Below are 17761 nucleotides of genomic sequence, written 5' to 3' on the forward strand. Positions count from 1 at the left end.
TATTTTCAATAGCTTCCATGTCATGTGACACAGTGGCTCTAAATCAATGCAGCCTCATATAGCTAGACTTGACAAGAAGGAGAAACCTATTTATTTGATGTTATGTTTTCTTGTCATGTATGAATATTTGTATCATTGTGGATGACCAATAAAGGGACCTATACCTTCAGTTTAAAAACAATGATCTCCAAGTCAAAAGTTATGGCATTGAGGTAAAGATGAAGAAGCACTCCAGGCAAAAATGCAGGTCTTCAGGCAAACATCGATGACCTCCAGGCAAAAATCAAGGCTCTTGAGGAGCACCGCAACAAAAGAAGGCTTTAAAACTGTGAGGGCTTCTCTGACAGTGATTTAAACGTAATCAGTAAGTAAGTAAAACTTTATTTATATAGCACCCTTCTCAACACGAATGTACAAAGTGCTTTACATACAGTACACAATACAAAATACAAAATACAACTATCAAATGTAGAATAAAAGGCATAAAACACAGCAAGTAAAAGATAGGATAAAACACAAATGAAAAACAGCTACAAACTCACCTCCTCCGACGCCCCAAAAGCCTGTCGGAAAAGGTGAGTCTTTAGCTGCCCCTTAAAAATCTCTACTGAGACAGAGGCTCTCAGTTTCTGGGGGAGTGTATTCCAAAGCCTTGGGGCCACCGCCTCAAAGGCACGGTCCCCCTTAGTTTTTAGCCTGGTTCGGGGCACCCTTAAGAGGCCTTGCTCGGAGGACCTCAGGGCCCGGGTTGTCCTGTGAGGGTGGATAAGGTCGTTAATGTAGGCTGGGGCTTGGCCATGGACAGCTCTATATGTGTAAACTAGGACCTTAAATTGGGTTCTGAGATGGACAGGGAGCCAGTGCAGGACAGAAAGGATCGGAGTGATGTGGCATGTTTTTTTGGACCGAGTGAGTAATCTGGCTGCAACATTTTGGACCTGTTGTAGCCGGTTTATTGATGTTTTGTTGAGACAGGGGAACAGAGCATTACAATAATCAAGCCGGGATGAAATAAAGGCATGTATAGCCATCTCCAGTTCTGCATTGGATAGAAACCCCCTGAGCTTGGCAATGTTCCTGAGGTGGAAAAAACAGGTACGGGTCAGGAGTTTGATGTGTTTGTCTAGTAGCATACAGTAGACTGATCGAAGGTTACACCAAGGTTTTTTATGTTTGCCCTAACGTTACCACTAATGAACCCAGGTGGCTTGCTACCTTAGAGGCGATGTTATCAGCCGCTAAGATCAAGACTTCCGTTTTTGATGCATTGAGCTGTAGGAATTTGCTTGACATCCACTCCTCAATTGCAGACAGACATGTAATCAGGGTGTTTAAATTCTCAGTTTTCACGGGTTTGAAAGAGAAATATATCTGGATATCATCCGCATAACAGTGATATGAGACACCCTTGAATTGGCTAATTAAGGGGCCTAATGGGAGCATGTAAAGGGCAAAAAATAATCACTAATCACTAAGGAGGTCCTTGGCAACAGGTGAGGGATATATATTTACTATCTGCAAATGAACACAGAAAACCGGCATTAACACACTATGACACTATGATGGAGCAAATAATAAGCATTAACTTATATATCCCCTCTTATATAAAATGTAGGGGTCCCGCCTTATAAAAATTATACTTTTCTGATAAGGGCCCCCCCCTTATATAAGATTTTACTTTTTTGATAAGGGGGGACCCTTTTTTTTTTTTTAAAGCATTACCATAATAATTGTTGTGTTTCCAATGAAGAGGTAGAGTCACCCTAGTTTAGTCAGTCCTTCTACTTTTACCAGAGTATTTTTAAACACGAGTATTTGTACTTATACTTGAGTAAAGTGTGTACTTTTGCCATCTCTGCAGGAGGAGAAGGAGAAACATTCCAGAAAAAGCCTTCCTTTTAGAACAGATCCAAGGCTTTTATTGCCGGTAGGTTTAAGAAATGTATTTATTAGGATAAACCCCTTGAGTTGCACAATCTCGTTTTCAAGGGGGTCCCGACAAAAGCAACGTCATACAGACATTCCAAAAAGAAACAGAACAGAAAACAAACAAAAACGAAATAACTGAAAAGGCAAAGCACAACAAACTACACGAAATGGCGTGAGACTGGGTTGCTATCTAGAGCAGGGGTCTCCAACACGTCGATCGCGAGCTACAGCTTTTCAGTAGCACGCCGCTCGCGGTTCACAGACTGTGTAGAAAAAATCCGACGACAATAAATGCACCTGGTGTCGCTGCGGCTCAAGACCCTGACACACCAGGCAGTCACCAGAGAACTTGCCGACACCGACACCGACAGTTCCATCGGCGAGTTCTCCTGCGTCTTGGCCATGTGTCGCACTGGAACACACCGCAAAGACTTCAGCCGAGCACGTACGAACTGCGCATGCGTGAGTGGCAATAACTCTCCTTACCAGCAGGCGGTGGTAGTGTGTATTCGTCATTCAAAATAGGCAACAACCAGAAGAAAGAGAAGAAGAACAGACTGGCGAAGTCACGCCCACCTACTTCCGGGTAATGGGACCTTATTTCGGAAAAATTATGCATTGAAGTCAATGGAGAGAGAAAACTTATCTTTCGATCCCGTTTGAATTGTGCCATGAATTACACATATGATGTTTGTCAATCTTAAAAAATAATTTCCATGTCAAAAAAGTCACAGTTTGTCGTAAAACTGTTGAAATATAAGACTATGAAAAATACGTAACTAGAAAGACTACAAATCCCAGAGTCGCGTAAGTGATGTCACAATTGTTTTCCTCCACCATTCAGATACCTAAGATCAGCGCAATATAGATATAATCTATCTATATGGCGCTGGCTAAGATAAGATAACTTTAACAAGATGCCTGTGTGCTTAGTACCAGGTTGTTATTATACCAGCAATGGGTCTTGCTCGTTCTTTTGCTTCCCGTCTGATGAAAGGACCAGGAGTGGCTTGATCAAGTTAGCTACCTAGCTAGTAGCTAGCACGTTAGTTAGCATTACAGCCTTGTCATTTTTATTAGCCTTAACATGAAGTAACATTAAGTAACCCAAAATGTTAAACAGTAAGAGTAGTAGTCATATTTCGTGAACCCTTTGAATAGTACTGTCACCGGTGTGATCATTCTATAATACACCATTTAAGCCCGGGGGAGAAATGCTAACGCTAACGTTAGCATCGGCGATCTTCTCTACTTCATGCTATCTGCACAAATGGTTGACATTAAACATTAAAACAATCAGGCAGTTCAGAGAGAATCAAAGGAAGGCAGGCAGGCAGCTTTGCATGACATTCTTCAGGACGTGTTTCATTGTGGTGATAGTGAGGATAGTCAATCGTTTTGTTGACAAGACAGTAGTGACGGCCATCTTGGTGACGTGTGTTGTTGACCAGAGATGTAGTTCATTGAGCGTTTCACACAAACAAATGTGTTACTTCACAGTTTTACGACACATTTTTTTTTTTTTTGACTTGCAAAATTATCTTTTAAATTGACAAACATCATATGTGTAATTCGTGGCACAATTCAAACGGGATCGAAAGATAATCTTTCTCTCTCTATTGACTTCAATACATAATTTTTTCGAAATAAGGTCCCATGGAGGTCCACCGGAAGGGGAGGGACTTCGCCACTCTATAGAGTCCCAGCAGCTTCTACTGAAGCCTTCCGAGTAAATCGCCAGAACGCCGACACCTCCTCATCTCCACCGCTCCCATGTTTTGTTTTGTGTTGCCATAAGTTAGTCTCTCTGCGTTTGTGCGCTGGGCGAATGCTAATGCTAATAATGCTAATGCGAGGATAATACAATGGCGGCTCTACAAAACATTTCAGAGTTGTACGAGGCGTGGTTTGCAATTCGCCCAGCCAACCAGAACTGGGGCACTTTTTTCCCCCAGGAAAGTACGATCTCTCAGCAGGCACTAAAAATGGGGGTAAAAGTTCCCGAGATTAAGTGCTCTTTTTGGTGTGAATGCGACATAAGGGGTACTAACGGAACTAAACGCGAAAAGTACGGTGAAAAGTACTCCGGTGTGAACGCGGCTAATGAGGCATCAGTCCCACAAAAAAAAGCACTCGGGTGTGGTCTCATCAGGCTTAACCACATCCGAGCCAAGGCTAAGCATGATGAGAATCTCTCTGATTCCCTTGAACACCTGTGGACGCCTGACACCACAAGCCCTTTAAAGAAAGTCAGGGGACGCAAACAGATTGCCCCTAGATCCCTAGAACCATCAGCTTCAGCATCTTCACAGGATGAGTTCAATGGGAGAAAGAAGATGGGGACGGTGGAAAGGAAGAGCAGCAGGAGAGTTCCTAAAAAGTTACATACAAGCGATACAAGGAATTAATCCACGTCTTCTGAGGAGGATCTTGTGAGGAGAACCAGAGGAACACGTAAAAAACAGAAGCAGAGCTCATGCACTAAGTCCCCATCACCTCCAAAGCCTTCGCCTAAATTGACAAAATCCCTCAAGAAAAAACCCAAAGCAAAAGAAGGCAAAGCGCCACATCTACCAGAGCAAGACGAAGACGAGTGGACAGAGGCCGAGCTTATGAAACTTCAAAAGTAAGTGTTGTAGTCCTACTGAAATTAGAAAGTCACATACTTCTGTGTCCTGATTTCACGCTCACTGGTGTGTGCTTTGTTGTGTTATGCAGGGCTGTGTCCTACATGTCAGGGTACTGGGAAAAGGTGGCGAGAATGGTTGGGACAAGTTCTGCAGCACACATGGCAGGGAACCTCCCAGACTCCTGAGAAGACAGCCAGGAAACAGACGGGAGGAAAGAAGAAGGAGAAAGTGAAAGCAACAGAAGATCCAGGTAGAGAACATTCTAATGTTTGAATGGCAGCTTATCTTGCATCTTATTTCTTTTTGAAGAAGAATTGGCATGCGGAAATCTGACAAACTATCATCTATGCCTAGTTACAGATCCTCCTTTGATATCTGCCGGATTGGGAACCTTTAAAACGAAGCAGCAAGTGCGTCAGTTCCTCGAGGTCATGCCCAGAGAAGATGTTGAGGACGCCTTCAGCTCCGAGTACATGCAGAGGAAACGTTTTGAGGTTAGTTCCCCTTTGTTTTTTGTATTTTGCTAAATAATTGCATCACGATACAATACAGAATGAGTGATAACTGTTCCCCTCGTGACTATCTTGATCCGTAGCTTCCCTCCATGTGTCAGAGTGAAGAAGACTTCAATCTGTCAGAGATGGAGCCACTGAGCCCCACCTCGACAGTTTTCCCAGAAGTAAAGACTCCTCAAGGTTTGCATATCACTCCTGGCATGATAGGCTCTCTAAACAGGTGAGTGACGTTGAATTCTTCCTCAGAATTGAGGTGTGATTGAAGTGTCTAACCTGCCTTTTTCTTAATTTGTAAGGACCAATAACGAAAAGTACGTCCATAAACTCCAGAAGAGGATGAAGAGGAATCAGTTTCAGGTCTGCAAACAGGCTCCTTCCTCAAAGGTACTGCGTTATTGTAGTTCATTTATGACGTTGTTAATATCTTTTAGCGCATGAATTTTAATATTTTATTACAAAAACATTTTCAATCTTTTTTCTTTCAGACCTTCACACCGACAGCATCAGTTAAACAAGCAATGAGAAGAGGTGCTAACACAGGTAGGAATCCTGAGAAATGTGTAGGGTATAATCAAATAGCCCTTTAGCTAATTTGAAGTTTATAGTGCTGGTATTTTATAAATACAGGTAGAGCTGTTTAACTTGATGTTCATTATGACAGCTGTACATTTATTACACTGTGAGACTTATAAGAAGTATAAACATATTTCCAAAGCTGTAAAACAAAGTTGATGGTAGTTATTTTTGACACATGTACACTTGTAACACACACACACTTGTTCTCTCTTTTTTCACTAGAAAATGACAGCGTTGTCGTTTGGGAGATGTTTCCTGAAAAAGATGCCGTGCTGTCTGAAAGCAGAGAGGAAGAGGATTTCTACTTCTCAGACAATGCCTGATTGCAGCTGAAACTGATCTAGTTCCTATTACTTAAAATCAATCGATTACACTGGAGATGTGACCATTGTCCCGTCTTACACATGTAAGAGTTGAATCATTATTGTTTTGTATTTAATTTAACCTTGAGATTTGGTTTTTAATGTGGAATAAACAACATGGGCAAATAACATTTTTGTGTTGAGTCAATTTGGCCAGTTCTAAAGCTAAAAATGATAGTTGAACATTGCTTTACGATTTTAATTTGCAACATTCTGTCAAAACCAGACTTGTGCTGCTGTACAGTATGTACCTGTACATATATGGTTTCTCCTAGCCTCCAGACACTAAGCTACAAGCTACCAGAGGAGGCTACATATCAACACAACAGAGCTCTTGTTTGTTTCATGTAATCATCAGCTGTTTGTGATTTTACATATGTCCACTAGATGGCGCTGTTGTTTGTTATTTATCACAAGTACACAGCATGCCTGTTTTCTTTTTATTTCTTATTGTTTAACAAACAATTTTGTAATTATAACAAAAGTCTAACGATTGTGTGATACAGTAGTAGACGAAGGTAGACATATGAAAAAGTATAAAAAGGTAATTTAGTTCCATGAATATACAATAAAAGAGAAACAAAAATAACACACATGTATAAGTATTAAAGAGACTTCTAAAATGTTATTAATATAGTTTTGTCTGCTTTGCTGTATTCCTTTTCAATGTAATATCAAATGGTAATTTATGCCAAAACTTCATTTTAACAATGTTTTAGTTGACTGAAGTAAAAATATAGATTTTGGGGCTGAAAGTTGCTAAACATAAAATGCCAGGTGACCTTGCAATGATTGCAGTATTACACTCATGCTAGGAACCAGGAATACTTTCTCTATAAAATGTTATTTTAAAAATACAGTCCTTCCCAGTTAAATAGCTGTTTCACAAGGTGTCACCCAAACATTATTCACCAAAAAAAAATACATAATAATATTCAGGTTTGGGTGTAATCACAAATTAGACACAGTTGACAGAGACGATAGGTTGGGACGTGTCACGTGTGCCATATTTCACCAATGACGTCATAGGAGCCAAATCCTGGATCGGCTCGTTTGCACCCCCGTTTTTTTTTAGAGGGTTTTCAGCATGTCAACTCTTTCACCTGTGGGGAAATTGCAGGATTGGCTCCAGGTCGCCCTTTTTATGTACTACAAGACAAATGTGCCTTTTTATTTCATACAGTTCAATTTGGATTGAAACATGGAAATAATCTAAACCTCACGCGTGGCGTTTCACTGTCAAGGGGGGCGATATAGCGTGTATGTAATTACATTGCAAATACTGACTTGAGCCCCACCACCACTGTATGGGTTAGCCCTACCATAGATTACCCAACAAAAATACTCTGGAGCCGCCACTGCCTCCTTATTACACACCCCTACTTTAGTGGGAACAATGAGTCTGCGCACACAGGAATAAACGCAGACCATCCTCTGGCTGCAGCCTTGACCGGCACTTGCTTTTGATCAAAGTCAATGCGGAAAACCTGCACTCACACAGGTAGGTGGAGGTGAAGGGAATGAGCACTTTTACAGCCTTTTGGGCGAGGTGGGGGAACTCCGTCTCCACAGACTATGTAATAAATGGAGTTAAATACTGCTGTCATCCTGTCTGTTAGAGAGCTGCCCTGTCACTTTAAGTGGCTGCAGTGGCCTGGTGGATAGAGAAACTGTTGTAGGGTTTGGACCTGTGACCTTTTCATTTACAGGACAGTTTATGTGTGCATCACTGCAGAGGAGGACATAATGGCCATAATGGCGCGTTTCCAAGACCCATCATGCATGTACATCCATCTCGGAGCCGAAGTGAACATTTATGTGAATTTTCAGTGATGTAGGCTACTTACTATGTGGGCCATAATAATATGTGAGAAATTGTCGTTTTATTGGACCTTGATGTGAAGTAAAGATTTTTGATAAGCTTTGGGTATTGCAATTTCACACGTGTGCAAAAGTAGCTTAATTCAACTGATGAGTGCTATGTGAATAAATGTAAGCGATGTGATGCAAATAGCTCTTGGCCACTTTCATTTTTTCAAAGTAGCTCTCAGATGAAGAAAGGTTGGAGACCCCTGAACTAGGGATACAAATTATATTCTACTGGATCCCAACCACTGAACCGTCGGTGCTCCTCCCGGCCTGCAGGAGGCGATGTTACATCGAGGCGACGAGCCTCCGGGGGAGTAGTGAAGAAGACAGCATGGTGCAGGGACCTTCAGTATTTTGTAGTCTGTCAACTTCATAGAAATGAAACTCTTTGCTTATTTTCTCTCGTAGTATATAAAGAACAATCATACATGGGTTGTTGATCCAAAAGTAAGTCTTGTTTACTTGTGACTCCGTCGTTATGTGCTAAATGTGGAGGCTAATGATAAAAGCTAGCCAAAGTGCTAAACTGCATCAGAGCAGGTCAGGACTGTATCCTGTCTGCTGTGCACACTTAGGACATGGGTCAGTGGTATCAGCATTCACAACAAGCATCTGCATTTACGTTATATGCCTGTGGCTTAGTAAAAATAATGAAATGATAATCTGTAGGGAAGTTGACGACCTTGAATTCAACTGTCATGTTACCCGCATGCATCATTTTACCTAGATAATGAGTAGGCTACTGCCAGAGTTAAGCAAAAGTAGCAATACCACTGTGTTGAAATACCGAAGAGAACAATTAAGTGTTATTTATATTCATAATAATACATCATTGTAGTTTTACATTTACACATATTTATTGATTAGAATGTGTATTACTAATCTGAACCTGTAAATAACTAGTAACTAAAGATGAAATGTAGAAGTAAGTAAATAAAAGACTGCATGAACTAGAAATGCTCAGTAAAGTACATGGAAATTGTACTGAAGTTCAGTACATCACTGAACTCAGATCCTTTCTTTAAGTAAACATTTTAGTAAATGTAAACTTGTTATTAGTTAAAGTGATAAGAATCATACTTATGTGTTACTTAATAAAAAACGGTACAAAACTACATACCGGTTAAAGTACCAATGTTATGAATGCCTCTCAAATTAAATGCTAAAGTAGAATAAGATGAAAAGTTTAGTTGACCTCTGGATTGTATATAACTATAGCACTTAAATTAATCTACTCATTGGGGCTTCAACACACATCATTTTCAATAAGGACTCATCTGTTGATTATTTTTTAGGATTAATCTGTTTATTGTAAAACAAATTAAATGCCAGAAATAAGGAAATTATCATTACAATATCTATAAGAACAAGACTTTTTCTCAAATGTCTGTTTGTACAAACAAACAGACAACTTTTCCTGCTAAAATAACACAATCAATCTTGATCACAATAATGCTCATTACTCCTTTATCTAATTTACTAATTTATTTTCCAACTGATTTGTCTTATTCAGTAGGTCTGCATTTATCATGGAGCCCATAATGAATCAGATTCGCTCAAGAGTCTTCCAGCGCCTCCACAGAGCCGCAGTACTACCCCAGAGGAAACATTCAGGATGTGCTGAACAAGCTGCTGTTCCCGCCCCCACCAACTCCAGAAAAAACAAACCCACGCTCCTGGTGTCGCGCCTCTACCAGCCCGCAAACCTGCGTGACATGGGACTGCCAGGGGAGATGACGTGTAAGAGTCAAAGGCTCATGCAGCAGGCCGGGCTCATCTATCAATCCAACCCCGGCTGTTACTACTACCTCCCTGCCACCGTCCGCTCCATGGAGAAGCTGGTGAGACTTGTTTTTCTTAAAACAAATGATACATGTAAAGTGGGCATGGTAAATCTGGTTGTGTCATGCTCGAAAACAAGAACAGGAAATGTCGATTACGTCCTGCTATAATAAGAATATACACTAGTTCAAAGCATACTGAATCACACAGATGTATATTGTTGTTACTGTATCACTTTTATTTGTATTCATATTTAGATTCACTTTTGGATCACCTTTTCATTTTTTAAATTGGTTCATTTATTTACCTGGTATTCTGCTCTTTAATATTATTCCTCTCATCATTTTATAGATTGCTTTTATTTTATTAATCGCAAAGCCCAGCAACCACTTTAGCAAAGCTAAGGGTATCAAACTAAAATAAAAATGTTTATTGTAATCAGATTCTTGATTATAGGTTGCACAATCTGTCTGACAGTCAAAGGTTGCATTGAGACCTGAGTAGATCATGCATTTTAAAAACATTATTACAGAAAAAGGAAAGATTACAGCAAAGTGTATTAGGGTGGCAATATTGTGGAGGAATATATAAGTGTAGATTTCCCCCCCCCACCCCCGAACATGTAGTAACTGTTGTCTTAAATCAACAGGTGAGAGTTATTGACCAAGAGATGCAGGGGATCGGTGGGCAGAAGCTGGACATGCCCAGTTTGTGCTCAGCTGATCTCTGGAAAACCAGTGAGCGCTGGGACTTGATGGGAAAGGAGCTGTTCCGTCTGAAAGACCGCCATGGAGCCGACTACTGCCTGGGCCCGACACACGAGGAGGCAGTGACCACTCTGGTGGCTCACCAGGCGACTCTCTCCTACAGACAGCTCCCTCTGCTCCTTTATCAGGTACCATTTATTCCTGTTGGCACCAGTGTATTTGTTGATAAAAATACAATTTGACCTTACCTCTTTCTTTTTTTTAGATCACCCGTAAATTCAGAGATGAACCAAAGCCTAAGTTTGGTCTGCTTCGAGGGCGGGAGTTCTACATGAAGGACATGTACTCATTTGATGTGAGTGAAGAAGCAGCTTACGAGACCTATGAATCTGTGTGCCAGGCATACACCAGGCTCTTCGCCCGGCTCGGTCTGCGCTGCGTTCAGGTGCAGGCGGACACGGGCAACATTGGTGGTAAACTCTCCCACGAGTTCCAGCTGCCAGCAGACATCGGTGAGGACCGGATTCTGGTCTGTGGGAACTGCTCCTTCTCTGCTAATGTAGAGACCCTGTCACCAGACACAAGTGACTGCCCTAACTGCAAAACTGGCAAGCTGGAAGAATCAAAGGGTGTAGAGGTCGGCCACACCTTTTACCTGGGTAAAAAGTACTCTAATATATTCAATGCCACCTTCAGCAGTGCCCAGAACAAGCCTTGTATTGCAGAGATGGGCTGCTATGGTCTTGGGGTGACCCGTATTCTCGCGGCAGCCATTGAGGTATTGTCGACAGAAGAGGGGATCCGCTGGCCTGGCCTTCTCGCCCCCTACCAGGCCTGTGTTGTACCCCCAAAGAAGGGCAGTAAGATGGACGGGGTGGCAGTCTTAGCTGAGGAACTGGTTCACACGTTGGGAGAGACTCTGCCTCGTTTGAGAGGGGAAGTTGTTTTTGATGACCGTACCCAGATGACCATTGGGAAAAGGCTGAAGGATGCCAGCAGACTCGGCTACCCGTATGTGATTGTGGTGGGAGAGGGAGCCCTGGAGGAAACACCCAGGTTTGAGGTTATCTGTCAACTGACAGGTGAGACAATGTTTCTCAGTAAAGATGGACTCTTAGATCTACTAGGAAGAGTGGAAACTGTATGAATAACAACTGTGGAAATAAAAGTTGTATTTTATGTTTGTGTGTACTTTGTGCGTGATGCAATCAGAGAGAAGATAAAAGCCTTATATTTCTTTATTAAAGTTTTTTTATTAAGAAGAGGAAATTATTTTAAAGATATACAAATCTTTAACAAACATCCTGGTTGACATTGCTTTATGTAATAACAAGAGCTTGACATTTTCCTTGAGGATCATACATTAAAGTTAGGAATGTCAAAATAAATTGTCCAATCTTTAAAATAATACATGAGGTGAACATAAATAATGAATTGCTGTTGTGTCTTAATATACATTTGCATCTGTAACATACATTACAACTCAGTGCTTGCAATTGGGAAAAACTGCAAATAAAACCATGTCTTGTGATGAAAAGTAGTGCAAGGCTCATATAGCTGTTGTGTTAATTATGTAGCATTACAATTTTGTATTCCCTTAACAAATGTGTTTGAGATGATCAATAATAAAGCATAACATGGAAATACTCAAGGTAGAAACATTACCTTTGTATTGCTCTTAAGTTTTTAAGGATTTCTAATATCGTTTTTTGGTCAGGCCGCAACGGAACTAATGTATCCATGATGTGTTTCCGCACGGATCTGTATGCAAGTAGTACCGCTACTGCACATGCGTAAACAAGGAGCTGGGCAACTCTTTCTAGAAGATTTAACATTATTACAGCTAGTGTGCTGATGGCAGTAGTCACTTGTCATAGTTGACAGCAGATTTATAAACAGGGGAACAGGCTTCAAGGCTTTCAACGCACATTGATACAAAGATGGCGGCCCCTCAGGATGACAGCGACGATGGCATGGACGAGTTCATGGAGAAATTCAAGACAACCACATATAAAAATGCCTTCAGTAAAGACAACTGGGAAGAGGTAAGCATTAGAAACTATCAGTTGCCAAGATAAGAGAAGGAAGTTATTTCTACGTTACAATATGTTAACTTGAATGTTATTGTTGTGGGCTAGCATGCTAACTCACAGGTACATATGTTGTCCATCCACAGTGAGCTCTCTGTTTCTTTACATCTCATTTAGGAGTTTGATAAAATACCTATGTTTATGAAAAAAGCCCCTGAAGAGATTGACTCACAATCATACCCGGAACTAGCCTGTCTGCAGGCCATGATCCATGATGCAGATGCCCCCCCAGAAGGTAGGTGGACCACAAGCCCCTTTATATCTCCTGTGTTCGCTGTCCTTCATTAAAAAACAGCTTTTGTAGATTTCAGAAACTGTTATTGATTCCTTTCATTTCCCTCATTCTTGTCAGAGCAAGCAGCTAACCTGAAAGATGAGGGGAATGAGTTTTTCAAGGAAAAGAACTACAAGAAGGCCATACTGTCCTACACAGCAGGTTTAAATAAGAAATGTGGAGACCAGAACATCAACACTGTCCTCCTCACCAACAGGGCGGCAGCACACTTCCACCTGGGTAAGGAGCTCTTTACATGCCACACAAATACATTAAATAATAGGATACAGAAATATAATTGATATCTAGCATCAGGATTTGTATGCGCAACATTAACAATAAAGCAGTCATTGATAATTAATGTTGTGGTTCTCAGGCTCCCTTCAACAATCTAAATGTAGAATCAAAGATATAAAATAACACAGTTGTTTAAATGTGATTTACACTGAACATCAGCCATCTAGTATCAGAAACAATAACCCTGTTACACCAAACACCCACTTTTCGAGTAACTCGTGTATTTGTAATATACTGTAAATTCACTCTGTTCACCGGAAACATGTAAATATATGTTGCATACTCCGCTGCATACTCTTAATATAAAATCATATTCACCGTCCTCATGTAAAGCAAGCAACCGATCACATTTATCATCTCATGTATAAGCCAGACCCTTACAACTAGTGTCCCCACGGTTACATGTGTCATTGTGTAGATTGATATATAAATACATCTTTGTATAGTAGCCAAATATTTATGTTTACTTTGTTCGGCTTTGTTGTCCTTGTACTTCATTTACAATACACATACTGGGCCAATAAAGCGATTCTGAATATGGGAACGTGTTAAAATCTGCATGTGTTTCTTTATTAATTTCCGTCTCACTCTTTCTGTATTTCTTTTCCCCCAGGTAACATGCGCTCTGCATTGAACGATGCTGCAGCTGCAAAGAAGATCAAACCAGACCACCTAAAAGCCTTGATCAGAGGTGTGGGATATTAGCTTATCTTCTAGAAAATTGCATTAATGTTGCTTAAGCATATCAATGTATAAAATAAGGACATCTGTGTACATCGTGTGTGTTTCTGCAGGTGCTCAGAGTTGTATAGAGCTGCGTAGCTTTGCAGAGGGCGTTCAGTGGTGTGATGAGGGGCTCAAGATCCATCCCACTGACAAGAAGCTGCAGGAGCTGAGAGCTACAGCAGATAAACACAAGGTACAGTCACTGATGAGTTCAAGGGATTTTGGGGTGGAAGATTTAGTACCACTCAAGCATAAAGCCCTGTTTTTTTTAAACAGAGAGCAGCAGAGAGAGATTCCAGGAAGGCTAAGATCAAAGAAAAAAAGCTGCATGGTGAGAAAGAAGCTCTTCTGGCTGCTATTACGGTAAGCATACCATTTAAACTCAAACTTGTTCTCAGCTAAGCATATAGCCAATTGGACTTTGTAATATGTATGCGAAAATTATTTGATATCTGAAACGTCAAATCTGAGACTTTTCTATACAGTAGCTGTACGCCAGTTTTCCCATTTTCTTTGTGTGCTTTGTGCAGGATCGTGGCATCAAGCTCTTCCAGACCAGCAAGCCTCGTCATCGTGAGTCAGACGGCGAGGAAGAAAGCTCCTCGGCAGCGTTGTCTCAGCTGAGCCTGGACTGCCTCAGCTCTCAGGAGGCCACGGGAGCTCGGGTGTTCCTGGACGAGCAGCACATTCTGCACTGGCCTGTTCTCTTCCTCTATCCTGAACACCAGCAGACTGATTTCATCTCTGCTTTCTGCGAGAACGACTGGTAAATGTTTTTTGTCTCGTCCTGAATTTATCTTGTTTTGTCGTACTTCTGTGGGATACTCTACATGTCAACCTTTCCCCATTTCACCTAAGTAAAGTTTAATCTGTTGGTAGTGTTTGTAAGAATGCTACAATATAACGGTGTTCTACTTGTCTTGTTCAGTTTCGTTAATCATCTGGCGCTCATGTTTGGAGAAGAACTCCCACCTTGGGACACAGACAGAAAATACCATCCACAGAATCTGCAGGTTTGTGTGTTTTCCATTATTGCATGAATGTTATCACTCACTCCTATGGAAAGTCAGTAGATTAAGCTAAAAGCACTTAAAATATAATTTGGGGGATTTTCTTCACCACAATAGATGTCATGAATATTTGAGAATACCACTCTGAAAAAGTCAACATAGTGTCATTTTTACTATTTTATGTGACACTGATGTCCTACATAATGCCACTATTTTTTTAAAGAAATATGATGTAGTTGTCCAATAGGGAAATCATAAAGAAATGATTAAACCTGTTTGTAAAAAGTTAAATCTACAATTTTAAAACCAGAGCGAAGGTTTGTTATAACAGAATGCATGTTTTATACTCCGATGGCTTTGTGATTAGAAATTGTGTATTAAATATGGACATTTTTGACTACCCAGTTTATTATAGACTTATTATAGCAGCCAAGTTCAAACACTTGCAAAAATGTATGACATGAACCTTAAAACAGAACATTTCATACTATGATGTTACTAGTATTATGTCCATTACTGGTTTCTGATGAATACAAGTAATCAAGACTACAGGGTTAGATTTCAATACTGAAAAGAGGGCAGTAGTATCTCTCGATGAAATAATAATAATGCATTTTTAACCCCCCCTCCCCCTCTCTCTAGCTGTACTTTGAAGATGAGGTCAAGGACACTCTCTACCAAGTGAAACCGGAGACTTTACTTTTAAAGGTGTTGCAGCATAAAAGGTGCGTCCATATGAAGTCTGTTTCTCATTAGGTGTAAAGGCCCTGACACACCAGGCCGAAATCGGCCGTTTTCGTTAGTCGGACGACGAAGCGTGCCCTGTCGCCCAAACTCAATTTGTTGTGTCCCGCACCGCCGGCCGTGACACGCCTTATTTGGCCTTTCATGGCCGACGCACGGCCGTTTCAACATGTTGAATCGGCCGTGCGTCGGCCACAGGCAGTCGGACAAAGAAATCACTCTGATTGGCTGTTCAGCTAGCGAATCAGTGCATGAGAAGAGAAACGGTTGCTTGAGAATGTCTTCCACAAGCAACACTCCAATGGCTGATAGCTCCAGTACCGCACAAAACATGTTTTCGATGGACGAGAGTGAGAATGGAACGCACACGCTATTTGTTGTTTGTTTAGATCACGCATTCTGTTCTTCTTCTCTGTCTTCCGGTTGTTGCCTCTTTTGAATGACAAATACACACTACTGCTGGTAAGGATAGTTATTGCCACTCACGCATGCACAGTTCGTACGTGCTCGGCTGAAGTCTTTGCGGTGTGTTCCAGTGCGACACATGGCCAATACGCAGGAGAACACGGCGACGCAACAGTCGGCGTCGGAGAGTTCTCTGGTGACTGCTTGGTGTGTAAGGGTCTTTAGGGCTGCACGATATAATTTTTTTAGGACGTGCGATATTAAGTAGGCAAATTAACTCAAACACGTCATGTTACAATTATTTTGCTGCTTGCTTCAAAAGGAAAACTCGTGCCGCTCTCATGTCAGGGGTACTTGAGTGAGTGACATGCAGGCTCTGCATGCACAGCAAACCACCAATCCCAATCAAATCTCCAAAGCAAACGGACCCGGTGATTAAAGGTAAAAACACTGAATAAAGTAGTTTCATGTGTTTCTCAAAGGCAGTTCGGCGCTGCTAACCGAGCTAGCTCAGCTTGCTGCTCTGATAACTTAAGATCCAGACGTCCGTGACTAAAATCCTTCATCCGGTTAAATATAGTTAGAAAAATACCAATTGTATAGCATTAAAGTTCAAGAAAGGATGGTTTGTGGACAAAAAAAACTGTCTTTTCTTCAATTCCTGTATTTTTTCATATCGCAGGGGAAAAAAATCTCGCAATGTCAGTTTTTTCCAATATCGTGCAGCCCTATTAGGTGTGATTTCATTTTATTCATAACATGGCCATCAAGAGTTCTTCACTTTCATCAGTTTGCAGGTGTTCAGTATTGTCTTGTTATTGATATTTTAACCTTCACCTCCTTTTTCTTGTTTAAGAAGAATTTTTTTTGTATATAACAATTGTGTGTTGCAGCCTATGAGTCAGTTTTAAGTAATGTTAGTTGTTGCATGCCCACACAACTTTGCATATTATTGTTATTGTAGTTTTTACAGTATGAGTTGATCCAGCCAGTTTAAAAAAACAACAACAATGAGAACCATGCACATTTCTTTAAAAACCCTGCTGTCAGTTGTTTGCTGTTTTCTAGTCTATAGGCAACTTTAATCAAATAAAGGTGATCTGTAGGAATGTGTTAGGAATGTGTTACTACCATGGTGCCAAGGTTTCTTTCTAACACGACACTGACACTAACTTCCTTCGCTCTAGTTTCCTGATTCCCTGTCTCTTTGTTCTGTTAACAGGTTTTTCGTCAAGGCAGGCTCTCCCAGCTTCATCGTAGTGGTGAAGGGCTCGCCATTCTGGGAGCAGTTTTCAACAGGAAAGAAAATACGAGGATTGTAAAATCATTGGACTTTTAAAACACAACATTTTCAGTAAACTGACTTCTCCCCATGGAGAAAAGACAAAATGGAACATGTGTAGGTCTCTTGTGGTCCAAAGCAGGAAACCATCATCAATACAAAACAAATGAAATCGCTTATTTGGATTTTGTGTGTTTCTTTCTGTACATATATAAACTGGAAACTGAAAATCTGTTTTATTATAGTGGTTTATTCACAAACAAACACAAATAACCAACCATTAATTTAACAGATCAAAACATGCTAAAGCTATAAACAAGTAACGTAAATTATAAACTAACATTAAAAAAAGCTTAATTACATCTGAAATAATCCCTTCATGCTACAAGTCTCACAATGAGTCAACAACAAAAGCAATAACATCTAAAGTTTAAATGTAATATCCTCTAAGTAAATTAGAAATGGAAAAGTTTCACATTCTTTAAAACAATAGACTTTTTGAGAAGTGAAAGTGAGAGGAGTGAACTAGTTTTGCTTTCAGAAGAAATGTGCCGAAGCAGTCA

General features: G+C 40.7%; 3 protein-coding genes across 4 annotated transcripts; all 3 read left to right on the forward strand.

The window, feature by feature from the left end:
* The first annotated feature begins 519 nt into the window (after positions 1-519).
* Positions 520-6095, forward strand: LOC117496243 (mis18-binding protein 1-like). The gene is given in 9 exon segments (XM_034147989.1): positions 520-575; positions 4082-4555; positions 4648-4707; positions 4709-4809; positions 4914-5053; positions 5155-5294; positions 5371-5458; positions 5560-5614; positions 5873-6095. Coding segments are annotated over 9 exon segments (1215 nt in total). The 3' UTR covers positions 5974-6095.
* Positions 6096-8154: 2059 nt separating this feature from the next.
* Positions 8155-11549, forward strand: pars2 (prolyl-tRNA synthetase 2, mitochondrial). Of its 2 annotated transcripts, none has more exons than XM_034146148.1 (4): positions 8155-8215; positions 9395-9722; positions 10313-10558; positions 10636-11549. In XM_034146148.1, exons 2-4 carry the CDS (start codon positions 9411-9413, stop codon positions 11515-11517), a joined length of 1440 nt encoding a protein of 479 aa, XP_034002039.1. In that variant the 5' UTR covers positions 8155-8215; positions 9395-9410; the 3' UTR covers positions 11518-11549. The 2 variants fall into 2 exon arrangements, with proteins under 2 accessions (XP_034002039.1, XP_034002038.1); XM_034146147.1 differs by having other exon boundaries at positions 8170-8328.
* A 589-nt stretch (positions 11550-12138) lies between these two features.
* On the forward strand, positions 12139-17558 carry ttc4 (tetratricopeptide repeat domain 4). The gene is made up of 10 exons (XM_034146284.1): positions 12139-12415; positions 12578-12695; positions 12813-12974; positions 13645-13722; positions 13826-13950; positions 14034-14120; positions 14288-14523; positions 14686-14770; positions 15410-15492; positions 17139-17558. The coding sequence occupies exons 1-10, from the start codon at positions 12311-12313 to the stop codon at positions 17236-17238; spliced, it is 1179 nt and encodes a 392-aa protein (XP_034002175.1). The 5' UTR covers positions 12139-12310; the 3' UTR covers positions 17239-17558.
* Positions 17559-17761: the final 203 nt, after the last annotated feature.

Source organism: Trematomus bernacchii, unplaced genomic scaffold, assembly GCF_902827165.1.
Source record: "Trematomus bernacchii unplaced genomic scaffold, fTreBer1.1, whole genome shotgun sequence".
NCBI classification, from domain to species: domain Eukaryota; kingdom Metazoa; phylum Chordata; class Actinopteri; order Perciformes; family Nototheniidae; genus Trematomus; species Trematomus bernacchii.